Source organism: Coturnix japonica, chromosome 4 (genome assembly GCF_054131305.1).
Source record: "Coturnix japonica strain WE chromosome 4, WE-NBRP24, whole genome shotgun sequence".
Lineage (NCBI taxonomy): Eukaryota > Metazoa > Chordata > Aves > Galliformes > Phasianidae > Coturnix > Coturnix japonica.
In genome coordinates, this window is record NC_140666.1 from 63,308,368 (window position 1) to 63,330,719 (window position 22,352).

The 22,352-nt window shown below is 42.9% G+C and overlaps 1 protein-coding gene across 6 annotated transcripts; it reads right to left on the minus strand.

The window, feature by feature from the left end:
* Positions 1–61: 61 nt before the first annotated feature.
* UBE2D3 (ubiquitin conjugating enzyme E2 D3) lies at positions 62–21,313 on the minus strand. 6 transcript variants are annotated; one of them, XM_085547185.1, is made up of 8 exons: positions 21,221–21,313; positions 7,938–8,001; positions 7,819–7,850; positions 5,504–5,581; positions 4,614–4,719; positions 3,167–3,260; positions 2,630–2,679; positions 62–1,561 (listed from the first exon to the last, which is right to left on the minus strand). In XM_085547185.1, exons 1-7 carry the CDS (start codon positions 21,242–21,244, stop codon positions 2,631–2,633), a joined length of 447 nt encoding a protein of 148 aa, XP_085403311.1. In that variant the 5' UTR covers positions 21,245–21,313; the 3' UTR covers positions 62–1,561; position 2,630. The 6 variants fall into 6 exon arrangements, with proteins under 6 accessions (XP_085403311.1, XP_085403316.1, XP_085403312.1 ...); XM_085547186.1 differs by lacking the exon at positions 21,221–21,313 and adding an exon at positions 20,244–20,267 and having other exon boundaries at positions 223–1,561; XM_085547189.1 differs by lacking the exon at positions 7,819–7,850 and having other exon boundaries at positions 223–1,561.
* Positions 21,314–22,352: the final 1,039 nt, after the last annotated feature.

Consider the following 22,352-nt stretch of genomic DNA (forward strand, 5'->3'; position numbering starts at 1 on the left):
TGCCCTTGTTGCTGCAAAGATTAACTAATGGCACAAGACAATGCTTCTTGTAGAACAAAAATCCAATAGCAATGAGTCTTTATTCACGTTTAGTCACCTGACATGAGGAAAGTGTCTGTTGCATTAAAATAGTCATTAATGTAAAATGGCAGCATGGCTGAACAAGTCCTTTTCAATGGTAACGAACATCCCACATAGTAAATTCACTTCAACACAGCCTCATGACAATTCCCACATCAAAACAGTACTTTATTTTATATTTTTGCCTCATGATTACTCCCATATTAAGATCTTTCAGCTGTCAAGCGTACAAGGTGAAGAAAAAGGTTCTCAGTCAGCAAACACAGGTGCATCAGGAAGCATCTCCACAATACACCACTTCAGATCTGCTGGGTCCCAAGTCCATCCTTGAACGCTGGAATCCCAGCACCACGTGTAGCACGCTACTAAGGCTACACTACTATGTTAGCTTATTAATTCTGCATACATCAGGCCGAACAATGTGTCAACCTGCAAAAGACTGAGCATTATAACTGAAAATGGCAAAAGATTCACTCTATTGAACTTCACATCATTATTTGATGTTAAACAATGAGGCAAATCCCAACAGTATATACAAAAACCAGCTTTGCTTTTACAAAAGATTTTGTTTCCCATATTGATTAATCCAGGCAGCTAACTCATTGGTTTATGCAACTTTATTGAAGAAAATAAATCAATTACTAGTAGAGCTATTAGTTGATCACTCATCCATTTACAACTTGCATCATTTATTCAGTGCTATATTAAACAGTGTTTTGGAAGACAGATTAACTAATAGCTCCAAGCCTCCTAACAAAATTTAAATGAATTACAAAAATGTTCTTAGACCCTATTTTGGAATACAAGGGATGTTTGACTTCCAATTTCCATTCTCTGTAAAACAAGAACTGGTCATTCCTTTATTGACATGCATAAGATACATCACATTTTCTGTTCTGCTGATGCTATAGATTCAGTACCAATTCTCCAGACGTATCAGTTATGAGCAAATGTATATAATAAAACCTCAGTTCTCTAACACTAGAAGGTTTGTAACAAGATGGATGTTGCTACAGCAATGTTACTTCTTTGATGGGAGAAAATTGAACATCCATCTCCTCTCACCCCTTTCAGGTGGTATCTTCAGTATCTGTTAGAGCAATGAGGAATGTATTTTTTTTTAATCTCATAACCAAGTTAGAATGAAGACATTGGCCACATAATACACATGCTCCATTAAAAAAAAAATAAATCTGAATCTTGGGCAATTGTTCTTGTGTAACTACTTTACAGATTCTAAAAGCAGTTATTGTCCAAAGCTGGAAGAACTAAAGTCTTCTCAGATGAGCATGTGCATGAATGGAAGGAGGTAAACAAAAAAATAAAAAAGATGAGGTCTGATAGGGGAGCAGCCGGATAAGAAAATCAAAAAAGGAACAGTAATTTAAAGTTTATTCCAGCTATAATGCAGGTTATTCTGACTTTAAGGTAGCATCACATGGCATACTTCTGAGTCCATTCCCGAGATATTCTGTTGTACCTGCAAAGAACAACAAGAACTGAGTTACTGCCAGCATGGAAATAACAATCCCCTAAACTGTTAATTATTAAGTATTACTTTCACCCCATCTCCCGATTCTCTTCACGTAAAGGAAAGTCCCTGTTTTTAATAACATAAAGGGAAAAAACTCAAATCCCTGCTAGACTAACCAGGATGTTGTTTACGTTTATATGAAACGGTTCAAACTTAAGTCAAGCATATTTGCTGGAGGTCTGCTGTGAATAACTGCTCAAGGAAGGTGTGAACAACTACTCTGGTGAGAGCAATATAGACCACTTGGAGGAGGAGGGGCAAAGGGAACATTCTGTTTAAATATTGTTCTTAGATAAAGATTACAGGGGATCACATGCCATAAGTAAAGATTACTTGGTTAATAATATCATCTCGTTTAGAATCTGTCAAATTTCTTGTTTAACAGTAAAATAGTAAATTTTCTTCATACTTTGTACTTTCTTTCCACATTAATATATTGCTTAAATAATTTTTAAAAAGGATATTATCTTCAATTAATACTTCCTCCACAGGAACTGAGCTGACAATTAGTTTATACGTAACTCCATGCTTGTCAGTAAGAAGTTAATTTTGAACTATACAAGCAGAACATAATCCCCATACATTTTCCTAGTCTGCAATATACAAAAGACAGACACTGGTGAAAAACAGAAGTTGAAATTTGGATTGCCCAAATTTTTTGCATACCTATGCATGAGGACTGATTACATTGTATTGCTTCCAGGGCATCACTTTTAATGAAATTCTGGCAAAATCTGGGTAAATACTTGACAGAACAAGTTGACAAGCTGGCTCAAACTCAGTAATAATTTCATACTTTTTTGTTGTTGTTGCCATGCAAGAGCAGTATCTGTGAGAAATAGTGACTGGCCAATACATTTCACACTAACCACAGATCAAGCTGTTAAATATTCAAGTTCAGAAACTGATCCATTCATTATCTGTTAGTTAATCCAGTGCCTTAAAGCATGCAGCACTCAAGTGCTGACAAGTTTCCATTTTGTTAAATGCACCATAATGTGCAGATATTCTTACCCTACAGCATAGCGTATTTCTCTGTCCACTCTCTTGCTAACCTATTGTACCTAATTGGACAAGTATATTTAGCATTAATATATTTATATAAAACAAACAAAGGCTACTTTATGTCATTCTATCTGTGGAAAGTTAAAAAAACATGTAAGAGATAAAAACAATCATTTCAACACAGATAGGAAAAACTTACGAAGCTTTTTTCAAGGGGAAATTTTCAAATTAAAGACCAAGTTGCTACTAAAAAGAGCACCAAAACAACAAAGCTGTCTTTTCCTCCATCTGCGTATCTGTCCTACTTACGCATAGTAAGTCAATAAATGGGGCAACATGTACTTTCAAATACTGCCATACTTGTGAGAAAAAGATCCCTTAACTTCAAAGATACTAAGCCCCACTGTTTAAATTACTATCAAGAATAGACACACAGCTCTCTCCACTTCAGATTTCCCACTAAAAGTCTCGCTCAGTACAACTGCTGTTTGAAAAAGCACTCTTCAAGTTTGTTAGAATACTACTCTTATGCAACTCTTTACTTACTTGTCTCTGTCTGTTTTATAGATACGTGCAATCTCTGGCACTAGAGGGTCATCTGGATTTGGATCACATAACAGTGAACAAATGGATAAGAGAACTGTAAAAAAATACAGACATCAATTGCAAAATATGAGCAATCATCTTCAAGTATAGTTCTTGCATTAGCACAACATCAGGATGCTAGAGAACCCAAATAACTTTTCCCTTGACATATGGCCAAAGTAAATTTGCAACCCACTTTAAATAAATAAATACACACAAGATATGAATCACTTAAAAGTCCATAATTTTGGGGGGCTTTTTTTGTTTTGTTTTCTTTTTCACCAATTCCCCTAACTTTCAGTTAGCATGCATAAGAACAGCACTTTTTTATTCCCTGCACTGTGATAAAAGGCAGCAGTCAATTTAAAGCATGTTATTATGTATTCTGATGACAAGAATTCTCCATGTTTTAATTACTAAAACTAAGTCTCATTCACTTACTTCTGATCAGGTTGACTTTTTTCTCTGTACTAAGACAATATACTCCGTTCTGCACCAATAAAGCTACATGGTGGTTGTAAAGAAGAGTAACACTGATGTAGTCTGCATCCCCTACTCTCACAGCAATTTTGAAAGAAAAACAATAGTGACAACATTAAAAAGTAGGATACCCACATCCAGATCACAAAGCTACACCTTGCACAGACAGGAATTACGAGTTCTACAAACAAAGGAGCACTTTGATGGATCTTTTGAAGCTACAAGTACCAGTATCTTTGAAGCAAAAAAGAATCTGATCATCACAGAAACATTTGAGCATCCAATATTATTTAGTACATTAAAATGGGAAAAAAAAAATAGACAAAGCTTTTACTGCAGCATAACATCAACGTATCCTGAAGTGTAACCACAAAGTTTAGTTCATGAAGTTCATGCAATGCCAGTGCACAGCAGCTGAAAGCAGCACTTATGAACAACCACTTTTGTTAACTGCAGAGATGCAAACACATAGCACAGCATGCAATCCTAGACAGACTCACAAAAAAAACCCAACAAAAACCAAACTATGAAGACTTTATTACTAAAAATGAAAGCCATCTTTAAATTGATATGCAGTACATATTTCTACATGGAGAGTGGGAAACAAGCACTGCCTCCACTTTAGGACAACCACAGTCTTTTTTCAATCCAAATGCCAGTAGTTTACAATGGGGCTAAGCTAGTACATGTTCTGCTAAGAACAGTGCAGCAAGTAAGCAGCCAGATAAGGCTTTCAAATGGCGAGAAGAAGGTATTTGAAAAAACAAACCTTCATTTACAAATACTTTAAGACATAGTTATCAAATTGGCAGAGACATAGAATGGATTTAAAGGAAAACTCAGGAGATGGGCAGGAACTCTAGAGAATTAAAGCTAGAAGCACAGTATCCAACACCAAACAGAAACATCTCTCCCTCACAAAAGTTACCTTTAGAAATAGTTAAAGCAGGAGACCACTGTGATCTTAGAATATCAAGACAAATGCTGCCATTACTGTTAATATTTGGATGATAGATTCTTGTTGTAAATGCAACCTGTAACAAAAAGAAAAGATACAAAGAGTTTGTTTTGATTTATGACATCATCTTCTGTTCTCAGTCAAGCTGTCAGCTCCACTTCCTGCTAAAAAAAACAATTAAGCAGTTAAGCCCTATCAGAGATTCACAGAAAGTACCCTCAATATCCAACTATCATTCTACTTCAGAGACAGGGCAGGTGGTAGGCCGTGCTTTAATCACAGCTGACTGCATGATGATGAGGATGCTCAACCGAAATGTCTGAACCATAGCAACAGTGCCACCACAAAGCTAAAGAATTCCAAATGTAGTGGTTGCTTCCAGCATGCACTTCCATGCTGTAAGAAAACTGGTAGACAAGCATTTTGGTAGTTTTATCAGATATTACTACTTTATAACTACTGCCAAATTCTAAGAGATACAATCATCGACTTCAAGCACTCACCAAGAGTCATGTTTTTATGGAATAACCCAAACAGCTTTACTGTAAGACTTGACAGCACCCCCAGCAAGAATTCTGTTGTAACACAAACCTAGTAAGTTTTCTGAACAATCGAGAAAAACAAAAATAAAACCAAACACTAACCTGCAACATTTAGAATTCATGAATTTTCTCCTAAAAATGCATGCCAACACACCTATTTTGTATTTTATAGAGAGGGACCTGGGCATTTAAGATACTGTAAGAGTGCAGAAAAAAAGCACATCCTTGACAACATCAGAACACAGTTGTTGGCATTTTCTAGCCTCTAGTTGGTTCCTTAAAGACAGCTAACACCACAAATGCAAAAGCAACACTTACCTTAGGTGGTTTGAAAGGGTAGTCTGTAGGAAAGTGAATTGTCAAGAAGAATACACCACCCTGATATGGACTGTCATTCTGCCAAAGTAAACAAATAATTCTCCTATTATCATCCTTAGGACAAATTCCAAGATGATGTTGTTTTAAATACATAAAGAAACTTGTTTCAATGGCTGAACTGTCTATTACATGAATTTTAACTATGCCTGTTGCACTGAATTACTACTTCCTTAGGTATGTGATATTAACAGACATTTTTCTTTCCAGACTGACCTCTCTAAGCTGATGCTTCAAAGAAAACTTCTCTGCCAATTCACTCAGAACAATCTGGCAAAAGCACCTCAGTCTCCCTGAAATGGCCCAATTGAAGGGTAAGAGAGTGAGTGAAAGGACTGTCTAACAAGTTCAAAAGCCAATAGTGTATGGAGTGTATCTGTTATAACCACCCAATTTTACTACAGCCAAGGACCTCCCATAAGTTCTACCTTTAATTTAGGTGTTGCTTAGCACTGCAAAAAGCTAACAATACAGAGCTAACTTCTTGTTCCAGGGGGTGTGAGAACAGGGGGAAGTCAAAACAAAACACGTTGAGATTAAAGAGAATTCTTCCTCTTTTACAGAAACAAAGTCCAGCACTATCAGGTATAGGAGTATTGCACATTAGCCCTGTAACAAGGCAATGACCATAGGAATAATTAATTCAGGTCTTAACTATTAAAATATCAATTTTTTTTGAAAAAGCATATAAAAAGCAGAGGATAAATGGAGCAACTAAATATTGATTGCGTAAGTTACTAGTTACAAGAATATGTTGCAATAATTTTTTCTTTGAAACTACAACTGAACTTCCTAAGCGAAGACAATAATTTTGCTGTTTAAAGTGAAAACTACAACAAAATCCAGGAACATGGCTATCAAAAATGAACATGGGACACAGAGCACACTTCTGAATTCCCCATTAACTGAATCTTTACATTCACTGTAAGAACATTTCATATCAGTGTAAGAAGACACTACGTCTTTCTTAGCTACATAGCAGCAAATGAAATCCTTCAACACAACACAAGGGACTAAAACCCGAAAACAAACAGATTGCATCTGTTACACAATACCCTACCAAAAACCCAGCAATAGATGCAACCTCTTGCATATGGTCAAGGGTACCATACGAGGACTGAAGAAACAACCCTTTAACTTCACATTTTAGCAAGTGTGTGAGCAAACTGCTCCCAGAGTATATTAAAAATTAAGTTGACGAACTAATAAAGCACTCTCACATCTCATTAAGAAAATCACAGCCTGTGTAATACCCTACAACAGAGAAGGAATGCCCGATGTTTGGTACTACCCTTGAAGGCACTAAGCAGCACCAGAGCTAACCCCACACTGTCAGGCCAATTTTGAAGCAAGAATGCAGATCTTTTTGATAGACAGCATAGAAACCATGTAGGGAAAGAAAGGAGCTGTACACTGTTAAGCTAGAAGCTAAAAATAATGCCATTTTAAAATTCAACTGATGTTTATTACCTTATAACCATGCAGACACCAGGTACATATAATCAAACTCAGTACAGCACAGAACATGTCTTGTATTTCAAATGATTTTCTTTTTGAGGCGCTTCGTTACAATCAATGAAGACCAGGGACTCAGGAATGAAGCCATTTTTCCAATGAAGCCAACCTCTGACATGCAAACTTTTAGTAGGGATCTAAGTAAAGCATGCCTGTAGCTATACAGAATTAGGGCAATTCAACATCATTGATACTTAATTCCTACTCTGAGCCTCACCAGAAGAATAACTCTGGGGCTCCGGACCTACTGGCATCTGATATTGGTTTCAAGTTATAAAAAGTTTTCTAAATATAGCTAATTAGCCCTGAGAACTGCAGATGTCAAGTGCTTCTGTGTTATGCTGCTAGTCAGGACAAGTATTTGCCTTCTTAAACAAGGAAATACGAATACTCAGGTTTCAGCTGTCTACTGTACATTTAACACACAGGATTCTCAGTCATAACTCAAAGTGTAGAAACAGTTAAATGCGAACAAATTTTCCAGAAAGAAGGTGATATCAGCTTACATACTTCTAGAATTTATTTCAGCCCCAGTACGAGTCTCAGTACAAATATCCCAGCAGCAAAACTGTGTTCAGACTGTTTTGTTGTTCTTTCATTTCCTGTTACTATAAGGAATACCTCTAGAGCTATTGCCTGATAATGGGAGTTAGAAAAAAACAACAAAACAACAACAAAAAACAGGTTCTTCCTGAATAGGAACTACTGGTTTAATATTACATCACAAGAATTAGAATACTTACAGGTCCCATAATTGTGGCTTGCCAATGAAACACTACAAAAGAAAAACTCCGCATTATTATCTAGGCATGGTATGCTTTGTGTTAGTAGAGCAAAACTAAAAAAACCTAAGATTACTTACTGTCATCTCCAACGGGACCTGCTGAACACTGTGCTGGAGGGTCGCGAGCTAAGTCACTAAGTTCCTTAGGAAGAAACAAAAAAACAAAGATCTGTTCAGAGAAGGAACTCTAATGAATTCAACAGCCATTTGCAATTCATGTCCAAAAAAACACCTCTAAAAGTTTCTCCATGTATGAATACAAGATAATGTGAAGCAACAACTATTAAATCAACAGATCAGTATCAGAAGCGTCTTTGTAAAAGACAACTGGCTAAACTGAACACAAAGGTCAACAATTAAGATAAAGGCAACGATACTTGGAAAATACTGTTTATTCCTCTTAAGACACTACTACTGGAAAAGGGGAAAAGAGAACAGACATCACTGAGCCTGAAGCGGGCTAAGTCTGACCAGTTTCTGATCATGATTTTCAAGGATTAAGTCTCAGCCAGAGAAGCCCTAAGCTGGAAATGAGAAAGCTATGGTTAGTTTTCACGACACAGAAAGCACTGTGTCTATAACACTCAATACTAACATTCAGAACAACCAGAAACTCAGTTACCTTTTTCCCCACTGCCTCCAGCAGGAATATATTTTCCATAAGATAAAGCAGACAAGTAGACTGAAGATGCGGACAAATATCAGAACCAGGCAAAGCATCTGCACTTTTTATTTTAAACTTTACACTTTTGACTATCGTGCCTTCAAAATTCTGAATAACTAAGATGCAGAAACCAGATCCCCCTCCTCTTTTGTTTCATAGGGAACAAAAACAGAAACTCAGAATGGAGGACTCCTTGTTTAATGTCAAGATCACGGTGACGAATCTCAGAAACTCTGGATTCATTTGAACACTCTGTAGATTACTTACTTGACTGGATGGTGTGTTTTCTAACAGAATGTTGGCTTTCAGTTAGAGAACATAGCAAATACCTTCCCTCCTTCCTGCTGGTATTTGAAGCTAAAAATGGCTTCAAGAACTTACCTAAAAGTGCACTTGTCAAGGCATTTGGAGTCACAAGAATGGGGAAAACCTTCAGCCCTTCTCCTAGATATTAGCAGTCGCACCCAAGTTATTTACTACAGGCCCACACAAGCCATTAATACAAGAACTTTCCATTACATTCTCAGACTTCTAAGGAACCCAGGCAGACCTATTATGTTGGAAACAGGCACATTTGGACCAGACAGCAACCAGCTCTGCCTGGGAAAATTCTGATGTCTATCTTTTAGATTTGACAAATTCTACACCAGATGAAAATTTAGTAAATGTAAGCCAAAACAAAATGAGAAGAAAAGTACGTTCCTTCCAATGTGAATGTCTTGTACTCACAAACACAGGGAGAGAGAAAAAACACTACTCCAGCATGTAGAAACCCACAGGTTCTAACAACACCAGAGACCATCATCCCCCCTCCTTACACATGTTGATTCTCATCACACTCATTCAGAGTGGACAACAGCTCTCTCTGGAGCACAGAGAACCCCTCCACAGCGCACTCTTCTATCATACAGCACTCCCCTGTTATTGCTGGGGGGTCCCTGGGACATACTTATTCCTGCCATGAAATCTCTGCCCAGGCCCACGTGTTGTTCCACAGACCTGCTAGACTACATTTAGATAATCTACATTAAGACAAAGAAGAAATGTAAAATCTGTCATATTGAAAGCTTTTTTAAATTTATTTTTTATTTTCAGGTTTCCCTTCAGCATACACTTAGCAAATAAAGGAAGTCCTGTTGAGCAGGCTGGCTTCTCATCCAAATGCCTTTCCAATTAAACAATGATCAGTTGATTGTTTATGATATCCGGGAAAAAAATTCCTCTGGCTGTTTTGTCCCTTAAAATAAACTGTAGCAAAGGAAGATGCAGAAAGACTATTATATTTTAAAGTACTTATGCGGTTATTACTGCATTATTTGATTGAATCTGGGAAGAAGATCCTATTTCTGGAAAACTATTACTGGAACTAAGAACTATGAAATGGCTCTTCACAAAGTTTATAGAAATTATGAAGACAAAAAGGGCAAGAAAAGACCAGCCTGCAACTGGAATGCCAGAGGTATGAACAATAACCTAGAGAGCTCTTCCAAAAGTACTACTATCTCCAGAGAAACAAGAAAACAGCACCAGGTTAAACTGCAGCTGACAAACACATTTAAAGACAGTAGAGAAATTTGAGTATATCAATAATTCTAGTAGGAAAAGTAAGTAAAGGGCTGCAAATGTAAGAAAAGTATTTAAGAAGTCAGTGAAAATTTCATGAAAGAAAAAAAAAACATTTGAGTAATTTTAAGAATAATTTACAAACTGAAACACCTGAGTTTGCACGCTCCAGTAGTCCAAGACTCAAAATACCGGTCCATAGAGAGTTTGCCCTTTTATCTATGGAACAGGCAAGCAGTGATTTTCATAAACTAAAGGTCTCAAGTTTTGTCTGTCCCAAAACACTGAAGTACAAAAGAACGTAACTGTGCTAAACAAAGCAATTCAAAGAAGAGATAAGGGTAGGAACATGATACATTACTCAGTATTTCCACCACAGAACAAGTGGATTTACTGACTAAAGTCAGAAATACACGAGAGGTAATACTCATTCTTGTATTCTCTTCATGATCCCTTAGGTACCTCAGTCATAAGAACAAAACTGGGAAGGGAGCTGTGTGTCTCAGCAGTGTAAGTGCTGGGGAAGAACTGAGGCAGACACAAGCAACAGCAGCCAGTTCTTCCTGCTCCCAGAAACGCTGTGCTGCTATTTACCCTGTTGGTAGTGTGTGACGCCTCATAGCTACACAAAAGGAGGGAGAGCTTGTTCTAAAAACAGGGCACAAAGTTCTCTCCATAACCTTCAGAGGCGCCTGTTTCTGAAAGCTACAGCTCTACTGAATGCAAGGGGCGAACTGGAAGAACTAGAAACTGGGCAGGCACAGACATACAGCTGTGACACAGTGCATTTGTTCAGGAAAGGGAGGAGCCTCCTCTCAAGCAACACAGCGGCAGACCCAACACTGACCTTCCTCCTTAGCTCAGCCGCCGATACCAGCCATTCCACAATAGGCATATACTTTGTCTGACAGTATTTCTTAAAGCAGAACTAAGATTGGTAACTGCCAGGGGCTGACAGAAGCTCCAAGTTGTTCCCCAGCTTTCACCCATTTCTCACTAATAAGGTACGACCACATCAAGTTTCACTCTATAAAGTGGTGTTTAATATTTAAGAATATAAAATGCTAAAAATGTTCCCCAGTGCTGCTCTAAGCATAAGGGCTTTATGATGTTCACATTCCTTCTGCTACACTGCCTATCTACAGCTTTGCAGCTTTCTGCTTGCACCCAGTTTCAGTGGCTCTTCCCTTTGTTAAGGTACACACCAAGTTACACCTCCAACTGTTTTAAAAATACCCGAAGCAGAACCCACACTTTCCTGGAGCCAGCTGCTCTATTTTTCATTTTCCAGGTGGCTTAGGAAAAAATAGGTATTTTCCCATGAAGCCAATTCCCAAGGCTCTACGTGGAAACATTTGCACAGAGGCTGGTTCAGGGGTGCACTGCACACCCACTTGGAAAGGATGAGTCTTGAATTACAGCCATGACTAGGAGTCTCTGGCTCTGCCGCAGGTTTCCGGTGTAGCTCCAGCGTATCACCACTGCTGCCCCAGTTTCCAAATATAAGTTGCGATAGCTCCTGCTCCTCCCCAGGGAAGATTAGTCACACAGCATTTTGCAGGTTTAAGCACTATTTAAGGAGTGAGCACCCATGCCAGAGAATGGCGGTAGCATGTACAGGATGACATACAGGTACAGTTTTGCACCAGTTTTGGAAAAGTGGTGGAAAAGTGTAAGTATAACAACAGACAGCCCCGCTTCCACACCACATGGCACGGTTTACTGCCAGCTTCACATTAAGGCTGTAGTAAACACAGTTTTATTGGAAAATTCCCACACACCTTTCTCTATATAAGATCAGTCACATTAGCCAAAAAAATAAACCAAGTACTTAAAGCAATAACTAGCTGCTTGTTTTGCATAAAAATATGGCATACACTTCTACTGGAGATCTAAAACCCTGTCACGTGACTGAATGCAGGACTAAGATCCCAGGTGATACTGTAAGTGACAGGAAGGCCGCTTTTCAAAAACAAATTGTCAGAAAAGCTCTGCCGAAGCCTCACACAATTCCTCTCCACCAGCTGCTTACAAGAAGATGACAGCAGTCATTTTAAGTGGTGAAGGAAATTCAAGGAATGTTCAAAGAATGGCCCAGGATGCCTCACCCAAATACACAAGCAAGACCGTGAAAGTAAATACTGACGGCAACAAGCTGCTCTTCTCACAATAGTGTCCAAGCCTCAGCAAATCCAGTAGCAAATGATGGCTTGCTGCATAGGAAACTGCCTTCCCACATGCAACCAAGCTGAGCAGTCAGTGCCAGCTCCTTTGCTTCCCGCTTCTCAGAACTCACTCTCCTTGTGGCTCCACTGCTGCATTTTTCTAGTTTAAGATGGAAACAGCCAAAGCTTTATTTTCAACGATGGTAGCAACTGACTTAAATACAGAGTGGCAAAACACCAGTCATCTTTACAGACATAAACACACACTTAAATTTAATGCTGGTCTGCAACACAATTACTTGCTGAAATCATAAACTAAAAGCTTTCTGGACTTGTCAAGTAAGAACAAGGATGATTTGCTTTAGGTTTTCAGATGTTAGCTTGTATTGGAGAGGGAAGGAAAGGTAACAATCAGTTACACATGAAGTTTAAAAAAACACACAGCAAACCAAGAAGCAAACAGAAACACCACTTACAGCCAATGAAAAGGCAGCACTTACTAATCGGGGTGTTTGTCTGATACAGTCTGTGTCATGAACAGTTCAAACACTAAGCATCCAAAAATTCATCACTTCATTAGTCTTTAGTCATTAACTCACTGCTGAAAACAGCTTAAAAAAGAAAGGATTGGAAGCAGCTATAAACAGAGGGGAAGAACATTTAAGCCTGTTTGAAGATTAAGAAGAGTCAGCCAGCAAAGAACTGCTGCTTTATCCCACACACCTGCATTCACAGTATTTCTTTTAGCATGAAAATTAACTTTTCTTGGAAGCAGAAAATAACAGTTTGAAAAAATGTGGATTTTTAAGGCGAACAGGAACATACTGGTACAATACACATGACAAGCGTAACCAGCAGAAAATCGTTAGTTTTAAACAAGCTGGCCTTCTGTCTAGCGCTTAAAACTAAGAAAAAGATATGTACAGTGATAACTCATAATAAAGATGCAGGCTGAAATGTACAGAGAACAGCAAGGGCCAAAGAGCAGAGTACTTCTTAAGAAATGCAAGGCACCACAACCAGGAACATAGCATTGATAACCCCCACCATCACTTTGCATGTTCTAATTTTCGGGCCTATCCTTTCAGTAGTCTTTAAAACTGAGGCTTTCAGCTTACCCACTGCATGCTGATCGCACAATATCTGGCAACAATATCATAACAGTGTATTAAAAAATAGACACTGAAATACCCAATTTTTAAACCTAGGAATCAAAGTAGGAAATGCCAGATTGCTGTGTAAGTTTAATAAAGTCACTTTGTGCGCTTGGCCTATGATACCAACTACTCCATCGTCTACAAGCTATCCTTTTCAAGAACCTCCCTTCCACTACCCCAGACCCGGGTGAATGAGGCTATTGTCCACAGCTCTTCTCACCCACTCACAAGTTTGGAAGGTGTACAATGCAGGTAATGGTTGCAGCAAATCTCACTGTGACTGCAGCTGAAGTGGCGCTATTCAACTCCAAACTTTCCCAGAGTTCACTCTGCAAACTGGCAGATGAGACAGGATAAAAAGGTCACTCACTAAAAAGGTGTTCAGAACAAACTTCAAAAAGGAGGCAGCAACTCACCTACAGCTGGACTTTGGACTTGAAAGTACAGGTGTTGTTTTTTTGACTCCAAAGTAACCAAAATCCTCACAGCTATCTTACCAAAGATGAAGAAAATCTGACCTCTTTACGCACTTGAATTCTAATATGTAACATAAGAGCTACCATTCTCTGAACATAACAGCACTACTAAAACACAAGCTTCCAGCACAGGACACAGTGCACACTGACTAAAATGTTCTGAAGGAGAAGTGCAAAGCACCTGTTAACTATCTTCATTCACTGACAACTGGGTGTTTTACCTCTGCCTCTCCCAAGCTCTCTGTACCAGAGCCCTGGAACTTGTCATGCAGTTTATTCACAGATTTCTCCTCTGAGAACCATACCTACCATCTGTTCTGTGACCCAGCACTACAGGGCAGCACTCCCAGACAAAGGTCAGCAGTGAAAGCCAGCCACAAGGGGAAAAGCGTGCTATACCCAGCTAACTGAAACTGGATGACTGGGGAAGGAAGGGGCACATTCAGTTCAGCAGATAAACTCAAAACGATGCTCTTGGAAAAAGCTTAGATTCAAAGTGTGGCACTGTGGTTGGATCACCACTGCTCAGGACTGAGATTTTGGCATGGCAACAGACAATTTCACAAGATAGGAGCTGGATGCTGGGCTTTGAGGTGCGGGCCTCCCGCCATCTTGTTGCCCAGCATTCGAAGCCCCCACCAGAAGCAGCAGGTATCTGGGATCCAGTGGTACGCCAGAATTCAGCAGGCTTCATCAAATAACAACCTTAGGAATGGCAGTGAATGGGGAAGGTTTTGACAGAAATAACAAGAGGCCTTAATTGTCTGCATAACCTCTAAGTCTCCTCTTCATTAAAATGCAAGAATTCTCCTTGTTCTCAAAAAGGCATGGAAAAGAGGACTGCAGAAAGTCATCAAATTAATACTGTGATGAACAATGCCGTATCTGTAATGACGTGGAATGTGGTTGATCTGTTGTTTAGATGTAGTCTGGAAGACCATTCTAACATTTAAATATTTAAACTAAATGAAAATCAACTCTCCTTTAACAAAGTTCATTTGACTTTGACTGTTCCTCGTTTTGCATTAGTTCCCAGATGCACACAAAAGCAAATGACAGATACATTCCATTACAGGGATATTTCATGAACATGACAGCATGTCATCACGGAGGTAATTCTTTCACTATCTGATTTACAGCTGCACAATTCTGCTACCATCTTACGCTGCTGTGTACAACCACAGTGGGTCTCTATTCAGAGCAGCAAGTGGCAGAGGCAGAACTATGAGGACTGTCCAGGCAATTAAGTACATCTACTCATAGCGAGCCAATGATGTAAACACATTCCTAGGTAATTTCTGAGGTAAACTTCAGATGCCCTGACACTTGTCTCAGCTACCTGGAGAACACGGGTGTCCAGAAGGGTCTTTACAAGACAGAAACAAAAAACAAACAAACAAGTGTATTTATGAAGAGATTGCAGCTGTCACCCTGAGCTGCTGCAACAGAATTCAGGAGGTTCTCCTATGCTGTTCAGTGAAAGAACACAGCAAGCCCAAGACTAAGAGGTGAAAAAAGCTTGCAGTCATCTGACTTACAGTACTGGCTGGCATTATTGCTTGGATAAGCAAGCAAAAGCTGGGAAGTATTACCTTAGAGCAGACTGTTTACCAGGAACCTGAAGCTGCTGCTGGCATAGGACAAAGTGCTGAGCACCTGGCCAGCCCAGCTGCAGGGCCCAGAGGAAGCTCCCCATAAAAGCAGCTGAGCACAGCACACAGCACAGCCTTCATGCCCCTTCCACCCAGCTGACCTACAGTGTGCCAGTACCCACCCCCAGTTCTGCTGCAGCTCTGGTGTCCAGATGCTCGGGAAAGGATTAAATTTCTGTTTCATCACTCTTCCAATGGGTCAGAGCACTTGAAAAGCAGACTGAAATCCCCCCCTTGCTTAAAACTATAACAAAAAAATAGCCAACTGCATTGGAAAAAACTGGAGGAAACCTTGAAGAAGTCTAATGTACCATGTCTCTCAAAGGGATGAAGGTCAGAACCAAGGTTTCCTTTACACAGAATTTTAATATGAAAGCTTACAATTGATGAGAAGGCTCTCAGTAATGCTTAAAACAGTACAACTAATAAAAAACATCTCCTTTCCCTTCAGCTTTTCAGCTGGAATCCTGCAATGCTCCGTGTGGCTCACTTTCCAGTAACAAACTTTGTCCTGAAGTGTTTCACACAGGGCTGAGAAAGACATGGATGCCGACTTCAACTTGTGAACATAATTTCAAGTAGCTTTTTGAATGGCTTGCTCAGCACAACCTGCCACATCTCACGTCACGAAACAGCAGCTCGTGAAAAACCCACAGAAGATTTTCTGGGAAAAATAAACCAACAGAAAATAAAACCCACCGCCAATAATTCCCATTTAGAGCTTGAGGTATTAAATGGAGGCTCAAGAAGTTCACAAACTATCCGACTCATGACATTTAATATAGCTGAATACTCTCTACTTCTGTCAAGTTGGCTTTTACAGCAACTATATTTAAGAACACACTGCTGTCCACAAACATATGCACATTATCACAGCAGCTCTCTTCTTACTGCAGCTAGTTTAGTTTTTTCTACATATTACACAGGGAAATGACTACGTCACCTCTATCACAGGACAAAATGCACACCCATAACTCAGATGTTTCAATGTAAGGTGCAGCACGTTAGGCTGAACCATCAACAAAAATCAGCTTATGCTGAGATAGAACTAACAGCGGAGTGCACACCACATGCTCCCATCTGCCAGCTCTGACGCACAGGGACTACAGCAAAACACAGGGCAGCCAGTTAAAGTAGTGAAACCTTAACACTGGCAACAGAAAGATTTATCTGAGATGGCGCATCAAGACACTAATCTGAACCGCACACAGGCTCTGCCCTTTTCACTCCCCTTTAGCAGCTGTCATCATGGCTTTGCAGGGTGTAGAACCTCCGTCCCCTCCTTCCCTCCTCAGCTCAGCACAGCCCAGCCCAGCCGGGCACAGGGGCTGCTAAGGTGCTCAGGGCAGGAGGGGAAGATAGATGCCTTGGGCAGGAGGCAAGTCACTGCTGTACATTCTGCAGCTGCTGCTACAGCTGTTTGCAGCCTTCCCTTCCCCTCCCCCACCGCTGGTTACCCACTCTTGTAACAGAGCAAAGAAGGGCACTGATGCTGCGGCTCTGCTCACTGACTGCAGGCAGCTGAAGGGAGCTCATGTCACAAAATTCTACAGCAGCTCTCCTGCGGAAGAGATATTCGCATAGGGAATAATATCAAAAGCACTGGCTTGCTTTCAAAAAACAAATCTTTAAAAGCTGGAATGATCATAAAGAAAACACTGGCCAGACAACCTTTTACCCAGCGCATTATCCCACCCAAACCCTTCAGCACAGCAGAGTCAGTTTGTAAGGTACGGTACCTATCTAATGGCATATTGATCTCCAAAGTTCTGTAAATTACTTAAGTGCGATTACAGCCCCTTTCTCCGCCCATCCCAACACACAGATTTAAAGATCTGTGCTGACTGGGAATCCATTTCACAAGCACAATGCCCAGTTAGTGGGGAGAAATCTTTACATCCCTGCAGCTTAAACAGCCTAGTTAAGGAATCCTTAATTTTCCACTCTCATCACGAATGACCAGCTCCTGAAGTAGGACCTTCGCAGTAAGCACTGGACTTGAACACAGGTATCAAACCTACCCACTTCAGGAGTATTATTTGCATTTCAGGATTCATTTTGTAACACAAATGTAATTTCTGACTATCTAATCCTAAACAGAATTTAACCGATGGCAGCTTTCAGCTGATGCTTAATCATTTTAATCTGGTTTAAAACAATCAAGCAAACAAAAAACCAAAGTTGTTCCACACTAGTTCTTCCCAAACGCTACACATTAGAACCTCGTGATTTGAAAACTCCCAATCCAAGATGACCTTTCCAACCACAGAGTGGTGAAGCCACATGGCGTTATCTGCTTGAGACAGAACTTGGCCTACCCATGCATACCCAAAAACAGCTACAGTGAAATAAGTGTCAAAAGGTAATGCAACACATTCAATGCATTCACAAAGCATTTCACCATGTTTCACTGGCTAGTTAACCTTAATTTTCTGAGCTCTAACCATATAAACTTAGACTTATTTCTAGATACGAATTCAAAGCATAAGATAAATCAAGTTATTAAACAACTTTGAATGAGGCAAACTAAGCCTAAAACTACCTCCCAAAATAAAGTAATGCACCTTTAAATCAGAGAAAACCTCACTCCCAAGAGCTTTACTAGTTGAGCTCTTACATTTTTGTCCCTAGTTAAAACCAAAGTGGTTACAAAGAAACACACTAAGTAGGTTTTATAACCTTTTACCTGGATCACCTGTACAAAAGCTACAGCTTTGGTTAAAGTGACACCGATTTGTCATGCTCCCTTCATCCCTGCACGCTGCATTCCATCCCTTAAAAATGTTACTGTCTCCAGGGCTAACAGCATCCCTTACTCTGAGCATTCAGAGGAGGGGGGAGAAATAAAGCTGCAATTAAATACACCTCTAGGAACAGAGCCGGAGGCTGTAACCTTGAGGAAAATCATTTTTCAGCCTCCAGTCTGCTACTGCCAGTGGAAGCCGCCTATCTGTGCTTGAGCACAGATAAATGGTTTTGCCACCTTCAGCCTTCAGCTTCCAGGATGCCAACTCCTCAAGTTTTTCCAATAAATGGCCCCCAGCACAAAGATGATGGCTTGTAGTGTGTAACCAAATGGACACAGAACACAGCTGGCACACGCTTTGTCATGGATTTCACAGAAAGGGCATTTCATATGTACAACTTCCACCTCCTGTGTTTGCTGTATTTAGGCCTTCTACACCATGAATGTTTGCAATGCTGAAAGAATGGATATGTACCAATATGTACCTCCACAACTTTTACCTGTTTTATATATTCCCAACTTCACACTCCAGTGTAATGAAAGTTTCTCTGCTCCAGAGATGTAACACATCAGGGCCAAAGTGTCAATGCTGCAGCAATGATGGGCTGCACGTTTATAAATCAAATGAGTATGAATCAAGCTTCATTTGTTCAATTTATTTCATTGCCATTATGCTTATTTAAAGGAAAAAAAGAAATTCATTCTCATGAAAGGAAGCCGTTAAAATTAAGATCCAGTTTCCCATTATTCCACAGCAAAAGCACTTGAGCGGTATAATAAGACAGCTGCCATTCTTCTGTAAAACACACCGTGTCAATAAAGCAGAGCTCTGCCAGTTGAATGCAGGCCACGCTCAGGGCAGATGGCAAAGACTCGAGAATGAGATTGAGCATAACGTCATCTTCCTGGGACCGGCTGTGTACCTGGCGATTCCTGCTGGGAGAGCTCTAACAGCACGTTCCAGAAGCAGGGACCCAACACAGCAATTCTTGGGTGCTTCCGTGTCTGAGCCAGAAAGCTCAGAGTCTGTGAGTTACATGAGAAGGAGGGGGTGGCTGTATTGTGAACGCGTAGCATGCTTCAGGTTGCATTCACATGCTCCAACACAATCTGAGAGTCTGATTTATGAAGTGCAATAAAGGATTTTACCTAAGTCCATAAAGATGGAATCAAAGAGCCTGAAAGTACCTTCCCAAGTGAGTCTGGGACGTCACCTGCTGCAATGACAAGTTCTTGCCCTGACAGGTAATGCCACGAGTCAGACCCAATCAGCCATGTGTGATTACAATGTTCTGAGGTCCTGGTCTCTCTTTAGCCTGTTCTGACTTGGTGCCAGCTGCCTACTATAAGGAAGCACAGTTTCAAGGTCTGATCTGTGACCTTACGGGGAATCCCAGATTACCAGTAACAGAGTGCCATTCCCTGGCTTTACAGGGTGGTAATATTAAAATCTAAATTCAAAACAGCTTCATTACAAAATTATTTCTCCTATTTTTTGGATGCCAGCCTCAATCCCAGTAAATGTTCTTATTAAAAACCCAGCTTTGAAAGATAGCAGCTTGCAAGCAATGCTTTCGGTCTGCTACACAGCACCATTTTGATGTTCCGCATCGGGAAAAACAAAATTGAAACCGTAAACCCCACGTGAATTTGGAAGCCTATCCTGTAGCACCCTGTGATGAAATGGACTAAAAATAACACCTTCAAAACAAACTGCCAGCCCACACCAAAAGCCCTGTACCAACCCTCTGACCCTACACCCCAGCACAAGGGGAAGCACAACCAGCGAGGGCCTGGGAAGCACACGCAGCAGGCCCAGAGCACACAGCCAGGGAGGGCTTCCTCATTGACAAGTTATGCTGAAGAGTTTTAAGGTTTCGAGCACCACGTTATGATGCCGAGGGAGGCAAACGGCTCCTCTAGGTAACCATCACCCCTTCCCTTTAGCAGAAAACTCTTACCTGCAGCGCGCGAGTGTTTCATAAGCACGAGCTGATGACAAAGCACCCAGGGAGGCTCCTGGCTGTGCACAACTCGGGTGATATCACCGCTAATACGGGCAACAACTTCTGACAGCAGATTCTAAAGAAGCTGTTTTGAAATCCTCTGGGGAGCGCGTCAACTCGCAGACATCCATGAAAGTAAAACTAACCGGGAGCCGCCGTACAATGCCCGGGGGCATCCTCCCACCAAAGAGCCGCGCTCCAGCCCGCTGTAACAGCCCGGCTGCAGGCGGCACACCCCGCGGAACGGGCCGCAGCCATGCTGCCATCTTGGCGACAACGGCACACACGGCGCTGCCGGCTCCGGCGAGGAGAGCCGGGCGGCGGCCCGGGAGCAGAGCCTGCCCCGCCAGCCGCCCGCGAGCTCGGAGCCGGCGGGCTCCTTCCTTCGCTGGAAACGGCTCACGCCATCATCACCGCGGCATTTTTTCCGACTTAGCTGTGAACTTGCTCCACCCGGTCCCGATTGTGCAAGGCGCGGGCTCGGCGCGGCGCTTCCGCCGCCGGTGGGGCCGAACCCGGCTCCGGGCAGCGCGCAGTGCGCGCACCGCGGGATCCCGGAAAGGGCCCGGACCCGCCGAGCCGCCGCCATCTTACAATGCGGGAAAGGCGCCGCACGCCGCGGGGAGGCCGGGAGGACCCGCTCCGACATAGAGGGGGGGGGGGGGGCAGGGCCCGGAGCGGCCGTGGGGCTCCATCCGCCGCGGGCGGGGGCTCGGCGAGGTCTGAGCGCGAGCGGCGGGGCCGCCTCCCGCCGGCGGGCTGCGGCGGAGCTCCGGGCCCGGCGGGGCGAGGGGAGCGCGGCCGGGTGCCGTCGGCGGGCGGCGTGGCGCAGCGCGGCGCCTCCATGATGAAACGACAAAAAACAACGCGAAAATAAAGAGGCCGAACCCGAAAGGACGGCGAGGAGCGAGGGGAGGCCGCGGGCCGCTCACCTTGTTGATGCGTTTCAGCGCCATTGTGTGCGAGTGCCGCCGCCGCCGGGGCCGTCTGTGCGCCGCGGTGACTCCGCGCTCCGCTCGCGCTGCGGGGGGGCCGGGAGGAGGGCGCGAGGAGGAGGAGGAGGAGGAGAAGGAAGGCGGGCAGGGGGAGGGGGAACCGCGCCGCTCCTTCCTGCGGAAGCCGCCGGGGGGGGCGCCCGAGCGGAGCGGAGCGCGGCGGGCAACGGAGCGATGCGGGCGGCGGGACGAGCGGCTGGGAACGAGTCACGTCACCGCCGGGAGGAGCGGCTGAAGGAACGGGGAGCCGCGGGGCAACGCCCGACAAAGAGCGGAGCGGAGCAGGCCGCTACGGCACCGCGTTGTACCGCCAGCCGGGAACGAACGGGGGAGGAGCGGGCGGAGCGTGCCGAGCACAGCCACACAGCCACACCTCCGGCTGCCAACGGGGGGGGCGGGAGCCAAGGCAGCGGGCATGGCGGCTCCGCCCCCACAGCGGAGTGCGGGGTGATGGGGGTGTCTCGCGAGAGGTGGGAGAGAGCTTTGCGGACGGAGACTGGGAGGGGACAGGAGGGCCGGGCGGTGGCTGTGCCGTGCTGTGCTGTGTCCTGCTCCACAGCACGGCAATGCTCCGCTCTGCGCTGCGCCGCCCCCCCCCCGTACTGCCTGCTGACCGCCGCCCTGCGCGGCGCAGCTCTACGCGCACAAAATGGCCGCGGCTGGGCGTACAGCGCCGCTATGACGCGGCGGTATCCTTCCGCGGGGGAGCACTAAGCGCCGCCTCAGAACGGTGTCCTTGCGCTGCTGCAGAAATAAGCGCTGCCCCTCCTGTACAGAAACATGAAATAAGGCGGACCTGTCCCGGGCTCGTGGTGCTTGTTCAGCCTGGAGAAGGTTGCGGGGTGACCTTATTGCAGCCTTTCAATACCTGAAGGGAACCTACACCCAGGAGGGGAGTAAACTCTTCGAAAGGGCTGACAATGGCAGGACACGGGGAAATGGTTTTAAGTTAAAAGAGGGAAGATTTAGGTTGGATGTTAGGGGGAAGTTCTTCACTAGGAGAGTGGTTAGGCCCTGGAACAGGCTGCCCAGGGAGGTTGTGGATGCCCCGTCCTTGGAGGTGTTCAAG